Below are 13,636 nucleotides of genomic sequence, written 5' to 3'. Positions count from 1 at the left end.
CGTAAACGATAACGTTTATTCTTTTTTTAGGAATTCGCATTAAAGACATTTTTCAATTTATTGACTGGAAATTAAAATCTCTTATGATTACGTAAATAACAAAGAAGAAACACTCATCAATCAAAATTTTCTGTTTTTTCATCATTCAATTCAGTTTGCCCGCCATTCTGCAAAGATAAAAAAACAATGTAATATTTATTTATACATTTCTAAAGAATGCTCGATTGAATTACAAAACAAAATCTATTTTTAATTCTTTGCTCCTATACATTTGAAAGAACGTAGAATATTGGTAAATTGAAAAAAAAATTACAATAATGTTCTTAACTATTCGTTGACTGATTGCTCTTCTCCCTTTTCTCCTCTTGTTTTGTAAATATATGCGGATAAATAACTTTTATGTATATGGATATAAACTGCAATAAGTTATTGCCCTTTCATCATGTCATTTATAAGATTTATGATTCTTATTTCAAGTCTTTATGTAATTCCATTCGCAGTCTTGCAAGTTTTGAATATATAATGTTGTATTTGAAAAAACATCGCAATTCCATTAATATAGTAATCAATACCCTTCGCAAAATAGTGACAAAAACGTCTAAAAATTTCAAAACAATTTTCTCTTCATCTGTTTCTTTATAAAAATCATTAACACCCGAAAATATGTTAAAATTCACAACAAAATTATTGTCTCCCAGTGCAGACACAACCCATATAAAGACTCATAGTAACACATATCGAAAATTAAATAAATTTATTGAATAAATTTATCAAATAATAAATCAAAACATTCTAATTGCCCATACTACAATTTTTCGTCTAGTTCGATTATAGTCGAATTTCTAAATATATACAAGACTATGAATTCAATAGTTTCACAGCTGACCCTGCGATGCGTCACCCGGGATGGAGTTTACTAGACTAACATACAAAATTATCAAATTGTATAAAAAATTTCCTAGCAACAAATTTTATTAACATGTCTCTTTTTCCATCTCTTTCCGTAATCATTGGATTCTCTTGATTGAAGGCCGCATTTTTTTGATTTATTTCATTTAGAATTTTCTTGTAAACTTGAAGACTTTGTTCATAAAATGGTGAAATAAAAGCAAATGAGTTTTCACAAATATCGTTGAAGTTGCGGGTGATGGATTAAATTTTAAAAGTACCCTTTTTGTACCTCTAAATGGACGCTACAAAAATGGTGGCTTGGAAAATTTTGCTATTCCCTTCAACTTTCTTTCATTTTTGAGATAGTAAGATTAACTCATTTTTGTCTACCCCATGACTACCTAATTAGCCACTTTCTTCATTTTTCTTATACACTGTATCGAGGAGGTACAAAGGCCTAGTGGTGGGATTTATACCTCTGTTTTTGCCATGGATTAGTCCTTTAGCGGTCATCCTGGCGATTTTCAAGAAATTGGCTCATTGGGGATAATTTACTTTTTCAATGTCATTTTGCCTAATCATAATTTCGCATTTGACGAAATGACGATCGGATAAATGTTTTTTTTCTTTTCATTTTCTCCAATATCACTTGGAATCATATTGGATATTCAACAACAATGAAGATGATCCATAACATTAATAGCGTTTTTCTTGCACCACTTCCTGCGTCAGAATAGTATATTTCAAGACGAGTGCCATGGGGTTTTTTACTCGCGTCGAGTTGGCGTCCGAGCCGAAGGCGAGGACTGGCCAACCACGCGAGTAAAAATAACCCCATGGCACTAGTCGTGAACGATATTTTTCCGTAGTGATTTTCTCTTTTACGAGTTTGGGAAATGGTCCATACCAATTCCCGGACGAGGAAAAGTGAAGAGCAGGACGGACAAATTTTTTGTAGTGTTTCTCAATTTTTTATTCACTCGGTAAAGTAAGAGACAACGGACAATGGCATTGTCATTTGTTTTATCGAGGGGACAAAAAATCAAGAAATACTACACTAGCATATTTCGTCATTCGGCCGAAATAGTTATTTTCGTAACAAGGCCGAAAAAAACTTTTTTGACGAGAGTGAGGGCTGCAGACCGAGGCGAATTCGAGGAATGCAATCACATGAGTCGGAAAAGTTGTTTTCATCCGAGTGACGAACATGATTTTTCTTCACAATGTCCATAAACAGCGTTTGACGAACACGAAGTGTCATTCGGACAGTGTAATGAACATAGCTATTTCGGTTGCTAAAAAACGCCACGGGCTTACTGATGCAGTAAGTGGTGCAAGAAAAACGCTATAAATTCCAAAATTCGCGCATTAGTTGATAAATGAACACAAAATACGGAAATACTTTTCGACGGATGATAGGCTACGTTATGCGCACACTAGCTGACCTCATGATTGATAAGTGCAAACATACGCAAGCTATTACATTAATAATTCTCTTTTCGATTAAAATTAACGGGAATGTGACTCTGCTGCGTGGCACTCCTTATTACTTCCATCCATCTATTTCAAGGAAGGGAATAATATCAATTCAAGATATTAATTAAAAGTTTAAAAATAACACGCAAGAAAAAATTCTATAGAAAAAACTACTGTATCTGTTAGAAAATTCTCGAGGATTTCTGTTGAACTCCTATTGAAAATTCTGTTAGTTTTTCCTAGATTCCATTGGTGAATTTCGCCGCTTCTCATCACTTTTTTTTTGCTGGAAAATACTTAATGGAGAATATTTTTTTATGCAACTTGTTTAATTGAGATATTTTTCGTAGAAGTTCCTGGCCAAGAATTTTCTGATTTTGTCAACCATTTTTTGTCCTCTCATTAAACAAATCAACCAAAAGAACTTAGAGAGTTTAAAATAGGTTGTTTTTTTTTTATATTCCGGCCCTTTCTGCCCTCTGATTGGCTAATCGGCCCTATCCAACCCTATGCATGCGGCTGTGGATTTTACACTGCACCGCATTCGCACTCCTATAGAACATAGGAGTAGCATGGGAAACCACAGAAAACCCATGCCGGTACAGGCGGTCACTATATTAGCGACCTCCCGCTCGCCGGAGCCTCCAGTTGAAAAACTCGGTTCCACGGGGAATCGAACTCACAAACCTTTCGCACACTAGGCTCGCACTTAGCCGTTTCGGCCACCGACGTCGGTTAATAGGTTGTATAGAAAAATGTAATTCTGTTGGATATTTCTATTGAAAAAAATACAGAAAAGCTGTGACTTTTTCAATATTGAATCGATGAAAAACTAAATAGAAAATGATAGATTTTTCAACAGAAGTTCAATATAATTTTCACGAATGCACTAGGATTTATATAAACATTTTCGTGCATGAATAATCAACTTTCATCTATATTTACCTGCCAAATGTAAAGTCACTCTCGGCCCTGAAGAAATAGACATGATTCTTGAATTGTAATTTGAAAACGAAATCCTTGTTGATTCCGTCTTTCTCAGTCGGCGTTGATACAGCATAACCAAGTAATGGTAGACTGGCGAGTGGAAAATCATCCTGATGTGATTTGTAGAAAAACAGGCAGAAATTTGTAAACACAACCCACAGTTTTTGCCAGCCATTGCTGTTTTTGAATTTACGGAGTAGAAAACCACTCAGCTGATTCTGCAATTGACATTTTCGTTGAGGGAAATATTGTCTTATGAAATTATTGTCGTAGCGAATTTGAAATACGAGATAACTGCTTACTTGGAAAGCTCGCAGTTGATCACTGTAGCTAATGCTTGTATTCCTGTGCCAACATACGTGGACAGTTGTATTACTCCTCTGGGAATCCTTTGCACCACCACAACTGGTACGGTCCAAGTCGATAGCACCACCAAGTTCATCGACAGAACCTAAAACTGTTGAGAAATTTTTTTCCAATATTGACTGAAACTAAACTGAGAGAAAAACGACAAAGTTCTCCAACAAGTCTTAATTGTACCAAGAAAATTGTTTTTTGAAAATTATCAAAAAATGATTTTTTTTGTGCCAAACATGCAGAGAGTGCGCCGGAATGAAAATTTTTTGTCGCAAAAATAGATATAGTAGTTTTAAAAAAATTTCATCCTTTGTACACGCAAGAAATGTCATTTCTAGTACTACTCCTTCGTTATTCAATACTCCGATCCGTATTTTGCTACCGAAAAATATTTGTTTTATGCGAAACATGGGATAGTAGTTTTTCATTTTGGCTGTCTAATAATCACAAACAAAAAATGAAGCCTTAAATGAAGCAATAATAATGATATGATAACAATCTTGTAACTTAGGGATAAAATATTTGTTGATAAATTTTCCTCTATATGAGATATTTTCATCCTGAAAAGGCACCACACGGTGTGAATTATTCGCCTATTCAGCCAAATACTTCGTTTTTGTCGAAAGCAGAACAATTATTCATGTTTGAGACTTTCAAATTCGAACCAAACAAATTATTTTTTGGCAATTTTCCACTAGCGATTTTGTTGGCCCAAACAAGATTTGTTTGAAAACGTGTTTGTTTTCCTCTGGGTGTAGTGTGTTTCACAGCTGCACTGAGAGAAAAACGATCAAGTTCTCAAACAAGTCTTGTTTGGGCCAACAAAATCTTTAGTTGAGAATTACCAAAAAAATAATTGTTTGGTTCGAATTTGAAAGTCTCAAAAACGAATCATTCCTCTGCTTTCAACAGCAACGAAATATTTGGCACAAGATACGGATCATTCATACAAGACGGTGCCTTTTCAGGATAAAAACATCTTCTCTAGAGGGAAGTTTACTAAGAAATATTTTGTCCTGAAGTTATAAGATTGCTGTCATATCAATATTATTATTTCATTTAAGAATTCATTCTTTACCTGTGATTACTGAATAGCCAAAACGACAAACTACTATCCCTCGTTATCCCTCAAAATACGTATGGGAGTATAGAATAACGGAGTAGTGTTAAAAATTACATTTATTATTTGAGCAGAGAATAATTTTTTTTTGAAGAGAATCAATCTATTCTCATTCGCTTTGCGAATTTGGCACAAAAAACCTTTTTTGATCATTTTTAATAAATGATTTTTTGGCATATTAAGACTTGTTTGAGAACTCGGCTGATTTTCTCTCAGTGTAGTCTTATAACTGTATCATTTTTTCATTATGACAATGATGACAATTCGAAAACACTTTTGAAGCACCTATAAAAGGCTCTCGTAAACTCTTAAATTAATCGATAAATTTTTAAAAATTTCTAGAGGGTTCCAAAATCTTCTGAGATACGCTAGAAAGATTTATTGAAGCTTGAGAAATTGAAGAGGTTAGTAGATGATTTCCGAATTTCCCACAAAATTATTTCCAGAAATTTTCTATAATTACAAAAAAACGGATACGGTAAATGATGTAAAGTATGATTGCTAGTATTACCGAATCTTTTAGCAGTTGCATCACGATATTTAATATCATTCTAATTCCATGACTGCTCAATACCTTTCTCTTACAACTTTGTTAGCATATTGTGATATTCCCCATCGGTATTTATTTAGTAAAGGTATTATGTTACAGATTAATCCCCTGAACGGATAATCCTACCAAACCGCGTCGGTGTGAGTGATGGGGGGGAACGAACAACCGTGCTTAGACGTTAAGTGTGGTAATGAGCAGGGATAGCCATATCCATAAATTATAATTACTGTTAAATTATTAAGAGGTCAATTCGATGATGTCTCTCTTAAATTTTAATTATTGAAGTAATCGTCAATTTAAATACTCAAATTTCGAATAATTCATTAATCAGTAATCGAAACCCCTTATAAGAAATTTAGTATTATCTACTTAATACAAAATTTATAGTTCTATATTTGTTAATATTTAATTCGTCATCAATTGGAAACGTAGATTATCAATTATTTTACTATTTTTAAATTTAGATTAGTATATTTAAACTTTAATCAATGTAAGCCGGAAAGTCTTTTAATATTGAAGATTGATGGCCATCCCTGGTAATGAGTGTTGCGTTCAGGGGGCCAACCGAAGGTATCCGAGTAATATCCAATTGCAAATCTTGTCGCAACAGATCACATTACAATTGAGCAATAATATTTTGAGAAAAAACAATTTTTTTTAATCCAATCAATGGGTTCTTAAACCGGATTTTGGATTTAAGAATTCGAATTTTCATCCCGTCAAGTTGGAGTTACGAATCGCGTTCTGAATCTCCACACATATTATCCAAGACATTTGATGTTTTCGTATTCCACATCCTTTTCATCCAGAATTTTTTCCACCCAAAATTCGCGAATCGAAAATAGAAATTATTGCGAAGCTCTCACGAGAGGCAGTAAATGAATACAGTTTAACGATTGAGAAAACTCACTGCATGATTTCACAGTCAAATACGGTGTCTTCCCCTCGTTCTCCATTTGAGCAATAGCCATACTGAGATCCTCCAACCATCGTTCCTTCTCCTCCTCGCTGCTAGCAGCCACTGTCAAAGATCTGTGATAAAACACCATTAATCATATGTAAAATGGCTAAAATAAAAGTTACATCAATCATCCTCAATTGGCCTTTAATAATCATGATTACTTGGGATAACTTACTGGTTCCCTTGACCATGGATCACGAACACAAAGTCCGTTCCCGTCTTGTTGTCACCATCCTGTATCGTTACTCCCTTAAGGGGAAGTTGGCCGTGGACACGGAAACATTGAGTGGGTTGTTGAGTTCGGAATGTATAGAGTAATATATCTGAGAACTAAAGAGAAAGAAACCAGAATCTATCAATAAGATATTCATCATTCTCATTAATTATAGCTAATTATATCGTCCTGAATCAGAGGATTATCTTACCAAGAAGAACATCCTTTGTTGAAATCCCTTGTGACTGTATTTCTGTAAACATCCTTGCCTGATGAACCTTCGTCCCTCTTGCACTAAATTATCAAAGCCACTGATATCTCTCTGCAATTCACAGAGTTGGACAAGATTCTCCTAAAGTTAAATAATTTAAAAAATTGGATTAGAAAGGCACGAAATACAATTCTTCCAACTCATTGCCATAGCAAAATGACGAAAGGATTCGAATCAAACATGGAAGCTTTCTTAATTACACAATTGGGCCCAAAAATAATTAATTTGAGCAAAACAATGTCGGAGAAACTTTTTGAAGATACCATGGAAAATATCATTTGATCATTTTGTTTAACCACTAATTTCATAGAAACTGAAAATGACTGAACAACATTAATTAAGTAATGAAATAATAAGATGTGACAGAACAGGTCAATATTTCAAGTCTCGTTGAATATAAAATTATTCCAACAATAAAGAATTTGAAGAAAAAATTATCGACTGGCCTTTTTTGGCTCCAAAGGAAGTATCTTCACGTTTTTTTCCTAAAAATACTTCCTTCCAATTAATTCCAATTCCAATTGATTTAGAATTACGTCTTGCCAATTCGCTAGATTTTTTTACGGTTGTACTTACCGCCTGATTCAATACAGTAAGACCTTCAAGAAGTGTTTCTCCAAGTCTATCCCTTGCTGCTAAACAGTCCTCGAAATCCGTGTGGTCCTTCGGATAATGGTCCAATAGTCCTTCAAACAAATTGAAATTGATTAATCACGTGATTTTTCCGAATTTATTAAAACAATGATGAGTGATGTCAATGCATAAACATGCTTACTATCAATAATACTGTTATAATGCAACAATCGTTGAAGTGGTTTCAGCAGGAATGATGTCAGTGGTAAATAGCAGTACTTCTGCGACTCGAAATCACGACACAATTGATCGAATCTACGTGATGTACGCATTGAATACTCCATCTTCTCGAGTACCGGTATTAAATTCTCCAAGTATTGATCGTAAAGTGGTAGAACGTTGAGAAGTGTATTGTAGAGAAAATCACCGATATTGTGACGTGCATTACTCTCCCAGCGTGCTAGACGTGCCTCCATCTCTTGGAGGCATGGTCCATGGGCATCAGCGAGTAATTCTATCAGCCCCACCGCTGGCTCACCCTCAAGATCTGATTCTCTCGATACTTCTTCACGAAACCACTAAAATTAATTACTTCATGACTTTTGGAAAACAGACGATTCAATTCAACATACTTTCATTAATAGAACGGTAAATTTCTTTGAGAATATTTTTGAATGAATAGGGTTTAGAAGAGTTCAGATAAAAAAAAAACTTTTTGTAGAGAACTTTATGGAATCTTTTCACATTTGAGTCTCAAACTACTGATGAGAATGTATTTGGTTAATAAACAGGAAAAATACTCGAAAAATTTGCTCTGATTATTTCACAATATGAAGAGAAACAAGTGGAGAATTGCATTTTTTTAATAAATGAGTATAGTTCTATTCTTCTATTTTTTCATGTCATAGTACTATCATTAATTGAAATGTCATCAAACTTTTTGCATATCATTTCGTTCTGTCCAATCATTCTACATTCAGATCCTCTCAAGAATTCAACATAATGAACTGATACCTGAGTTTAATAGAGATAGAGAGTTTTATGTAAAAAGCAATGCTACTGTTATACTGTTGATAAGCAATGCTACTGTTTTCGCCATGGCTAATTCCATTTTGATAAAAAAATTTTGAGTGATCCTGGGAAAATCGATTTTTAGAAAAATATCCGTTTTTTCGAATCTGTATGAAAAATTAAATTTTAACTCGTGTCAATGAATAGAAAAATTCATGAAATTCGTTTGAGTCCTTTTAAGAACATTTCGAAAAAAATAAAGACAAAAGTCCACATACATACATTTAGTTACCATCACACAAAAAATTGGAATTTTTAATTTGAGCGATTACAAAGCTTCCAGTCGGAAGCAAAAATCACAGGCAATAGTAGAAAGATGCTTTAAAATTAAAGGAAATTCGTCCATTTTCAGAAAGTTGAATTTTTTAATGTATTTTTCTAGATTAATGGGGGAACATATGAAATCAACATTTCTGGTGATTAAGAAAAATGAGTTGCAAGAGCTTTGATGAAAGCGATGGATAAGTTCTTTCATATTTCATCTACTGGAAGACTCCAATACTAAAACTAAAAATATGTAAATATGTCATTCAATGCCTAAATTCAGTGCATATTGCCTATTTTATTTGTGAATGATCAACTCGGATTGGTAGATTTTATTTTTTATCAACATGAAGAATATACTCTGTCTATGAGTTGAAAAAGAAATTAAAATTTGAGGGCTTGCGCATTAGGGTAAATATCCTTGTGATAAATGTTGATTGAAATTCACAAAGCTGGTGGTACTGTACGTACAATATTTATAACATCCAAATCCTTCTTATACGTTCTCTCCGTCATGAGAAGCTCTTTGGCAATGTAATAAGCTTTATCAGTTGGCCATCGCTGTAAAGAAAAAGTTATAGGAATTAAGAAATGATAAAAGTCCTCTCTCAGTCACGATAAAAAAGAACAAAAGTCAATATTACTTTGGTCTTTCTTATTTCCGAGTCCTCCACCTCTCCATTTTTCAGATGTTTTTCTGGACTCAAATCCGGTGTATTTATCACGTTGACATTGACGTTTATCTCCCCAATTCCATTTTGACCCTTCTCTGCTTTTCCGTTGACATAGAACGAATTGTTGTTCTCTGCTTTCGACGTATTTTCGTGATTCTTGTCGACTTCATCACCATCTGCAATAAAAATTGTGTTAAAATTTATGGGATTTAACCGACAATGTTTTTTATTGAAAATAAAAGTAAATGGGAATCATGGGATCAGCTAGGGATATGCATGCGACATTGCAGTGATTGTCTTTACGATTTTCAAAGAAAATATTTCACAAGGATTTGTCAGTTGTCGGTACACGGAAATTAAGCTCCATGCGTTTCTCTGAAAATTTGATAATCTGTGCTAAAAATTAAATGTAACAATGCAAAAATAATTTCTCACGTGCAAACGAAAGTATCGGCCGCAAATAATGATGGAAATAATAGAAAATGAAAAATTGTGATTCTTTCGCTGCTAAAAACTCGTGATACATCGATCAACAAAACAAATATAGAGGCTGAATCTGTTCATGAGGTAATTTTCATCAACTGGGAATTACTCACACTTGGCATTGTCCAGCCGACCAACAATTCCAGGAGTGCGATTCAAAAGAGATAGATAGGGGTCGAGTGAACCCTTGAGGATTCAACAGCCCCAAAACAATGAAAACAAACAACAGAAGAAACAAAAGGAAAATGTCGACAGTTTTATTTGTGAAAATTGTCGAAATGAAGAAAATTCGAACCAAATGTAAATCAACGAAAATGGTAAAAGAGAAGAACGTTTTGAAATTACTGACGCCTGTAAATGACTTTGTATATAATTTATTAATGTCATAATTATGTATCAATAATCAATGTACAATAAATTTCCTACGATTCCACTTTTTTTTCTGTTTCCCCTCATGTTCTCCTCATTTTTGTTAATCTCTTTTTAGTTTAAAATTAGAGTTCTCGTGGCCTCGTGCTGAACCCTTGACACAAGGATGAGAGTCCTCTCTGATATTTATATTATTTATATCGAGATAACGGGTAAATTCTTTAACAAGCATCGTTATTTGATCGTTGAAAAAATCGACGCGGTTATTATTACGAACGATAAGTTATTTCAGTTATCTTGACATCTTCGAAGAGTGGGAGACTCGTTTCATTTTTTATAATTTCATCATTCTGTAAACTCTTAATTGTTTCCTCAAATTATCAGTTAGTTACTCATGGGTTCAGCATTTTTTCTTCCTCGTAAAAATTTGGTTTCGAGATTTGTCTATAATTAATATCAATGTTTTCGATAGATTACAAATTTTTTATCTTCCTTCTTCATGACAAATTAAATTGTTTTCAGATAGTTAATTCATGAAGTCATAATTTTAGAATCATTAACCGGCGCTCCTGACTTCCACTAATTCCTTAACAAATAAAATTCGATATATTCAATGCTTCCCTCAATTTCTGTTATTTCTCATATGTTCCGATAATTTATTTTGATCGAGAGTACTCGGTATTATTTTCCCATTTTTTTTTATTAATGATGATAACAACAATAATGACGATAGTGATTATTAAATGTCAACGGTGCAACATGAATAATTCGGGGAATTCGAATTTTCTATCCTTCGAACAAACAGTATAAACTGCCACTGTTTTCTCTCCATAAACTCTTGAAAACAAATTTTTATATAAATATTGAAAAATTAAAAAAGTGGATGTCAATATAAAGTAGATCTTCGGAATATTGTAAACAATTTATCAATCAATTAACTAAGGAAAACATGCAGGGTGTGTAACAATACCTCAACAAATTGATTTTTCAGTGTTATAATTGAGGGTGTGGGGGAGGGCGGGGACGACTAGAAGACTCAGGTTTTACTGATGAATTCCAAGGGGTCACCACCAGGAATTAATTATATTACGCCCAGACATTCCTAGAGTACTTGCGGTTGCAACAGTCGACAGGTGATGATTACTCAAGATAACAGTAAAACAAAATATTTTAATTAATTAATCAAACTATTTAATTAAGGATGTTATGGATGGGTTGTTCAATCCGAAAAAAAGAAGATTAAAAAAATTGAAGATTATCCGAACCTTTATCATATAGAGTATTGTCATTTCTTTAATTGAAGTCATTTTAATAATGAAATGGAAATTTTATCCTTCAGCTACGAGTAGTACATTACGATACATGGAAAACAGTTGTTCAACTTCACTCTCCTGGGTTCAAAGATAATTTTGCCTTGAGGAACTTGAAACTGTGTAACATCAGGGAGATAAGGGATCTTCCAACGAATGTCATTACAATCCTTGGGAAAGGCTTCTCCTGTTAATAATACTATTTTCCATGTGACACTATATTTTATTGTAGTAGTGAAAAAAATCAAACTTCATGAAAAATCATCATGAAAAATCTTCAAACGTTTCCGCAAAGAATAACTTCCATCTGAGATAAATACCCAACATTAAAGTGTGGAATTTAACTCATGATATGTCACCACTTCACAATAGAAATTATGATTTCGAATGTTTGAAGTCTTCCTTCCCGAATTCAATTGCAATTTTGAAATTCAAAGTGAGTGATGTGATATTCAACGAGCAAATACACCTCGCCTGTATTTTCTTGGTGTATTCCCAGTATTTTGGTCTTCTATCCATAACATCCTTAATTTAACACTCGATCCTTCACCACTATCTATTTATATTCCCCCTCCGGTTGCCGTTAGAACCATTCCCTCATGCAACGGAGTATCATGACGAATAAACTCCGTTCTATAATTACGCTAAGGCTGAATTTTGTTTGAAAATATTAATTTTTTTACACAATTAAACGATCTGTGAGTTTGACACTCAGAATTTTCATTCATTCGATCGATTTTTCGACATTAAAAATATTGACACTGTCTCGAACGAGATAATGTCGACATATTCAGATTTAGAAAAATGGCAGTGGGGTAATCATGATTCAGGGTTCGCTACGTAATGGTTCATAGGTGAGTATAACAATCAATAATTCAATCAATTGATTTTGAGATGCGGGGAAGCTCAGTACCACACAACACAGAAGAGAAAAATATTCAAAAATGTGTCATATTTTTTTTTCTATGAATGAATAACAGCTAGATGTGTGGTCAATGGAGGTGAATTATGGATTCTATTCAACTAGATGATTCGATGATTCCAGAGAACATTAAAGAGTCATTATAACACGCACAAGTTGATCAGTAAAATGATCTTTAAAATGATACTATGCTACTTCAACTAGACAAGCATTAATGAAAAATACTCTTTCATGGTGATCGAAAGTTGAGACTATCAAATAAAATGGCACTGTTATCATTCGACATTTGGCCTCAATCCGAAAATCATGAGAATGATTTATTCAGAGGTAAAGAGTCTCGAATTCAACATATACAATATTTACATATTCCCTGGGATAATGAAAAGAAATATAAAGAATAAAAAAAATTTCTTGACACATTGAAGGAACGAGCAATTCAAACTCTTAGTAAACGTCTATGACGTTTCAAAATATATCCTCAATTATGATGTAAAAAATGTGAGTGATCTAAGGTGATCTAGAGACAAAAATGGTCAAGTATCAAAGAAACATGAAAATAAACAAATTGCGATGGAACATAAGGTCGTGAGTGACACATAATTACTGTCAGCACGACGTTAAATTGCCAATCGTCAATAGCCGTAAAATTCGAGTAAAATAAATAAATTGTGAGTGTGACAATTTTAAAATGTGATCAATGCAGAACTAAGCAATATTACAACTAAATAAACTAGAGGTGGAGGCCTCCGTACGGCATCTCCAATGAAAGTGAGTATAGAAGATGATTATTTCTTCCTCCGTGTCATGGTACGTGGTACTCAGCTCTTTTGCACTACTTCATTTTTCATCATCAGTTTTCAAATTTTGCACTTTTTCATTAGCTAACTCTAATTGAGTTGAAAATTTGTTCCTTTTTTTTCATCACTTCTTTAAGCAGTACCCCACACTCGGTTGACTCATTCTATCCAGGCTGGTAAAAACCGATTAGTCAGTGTGCGTGGCGTTGCATGAACCATTATGTTTCGTACCGGATTGACTCGGTAAGGCATGTGCCAAGCCGGTGAATTCACGTACCCATTAGCGTAGTTCCAACGGTTGTAATCACCACCTGTCAAAAGTTGACGCCAGTATTCATAAGAATGG

The 13,636-nt window shown here is 33.7% G+C and overlaps 1 protein-coding gene across 4 annotated transcripts in view; it reads right to left on the bottom strand.

The window, feature by feature from the left end:
• The window catches only part of LOC107047826 (FERM, ARHGEF and pleckstrin domain-containing protein 1), a 55,632-nt gene that overhangs the window by 13,945 nt on the left and 28,051 nt on the right, over positions 1-13,636 (bottom strand). For 3 of the 4 annotated variants that reach the window (XM_015270675.1, XM_015270674.1, XM_015270676.1), the window contains exons 12-21: positions 9,380-9,585; positions 9,207-9,296; positions 7,603-7,978; positions 7,404-7,513; positions 6,768-6,908; positions 6,518-6,672; positions 6,292-6,413; positions 3,657-3,811; positions 3,313-3,572; positions 1,801-2,451 (exon numbers count right to left, since the gene is read on the bottom strand). In XM_015270675.1, coding sequence (XP_015126161.1) covers positions 2,376-2,451; positions 3,313-3,572; positions 3,657-3,811; positions 6,292-6,413; positions 6,518-6,672; positions 6,768-6,908; positions 7,404-7,513; positions 7,603-7,978; positions 9,207-9,296; positions 9,380-9,585 — 1,691 coding nt within the window. In that variant the 3' untranslated portion in view covers positions 1,801-2,375. Of the gene's footprint in view, positions 1-1,800; positions 2,452-3,312; positions 3,573-3,656; positions 3,812-6,291; positions 6,414-6,517; positions 6,673-6,767; positions 6,909-7,403; positions 7,514-7,602; positions 7,979-9,206; positions 9,297-9,379; positions 9,586-13,636 lie in introns of those variants that run through there. The other variant, XM_015270677.2, reaches the window with a different exon arrangement.

Source organism: Diachasma alloeum, unplaced genomic scaffold (assembly GCF_001412515.2).
Source record: "Diachasma alloeum isolate Michigan unplaced genomic scaffold, Dall2.0 Dall_scaffold_78908, whole genome shotgun sequence".
In the NCBI taxonomy this organism is placed as follows: domain Eukaryota; kingdom Metazoa; phylum Arthropoda; class Insecta; order Hymenoptera; family Braconidae; genus Diachasma; species Diachasma alloeum.
This window is presented reverse-complemented; position numbering and strand designations above follow the sequence as displayed.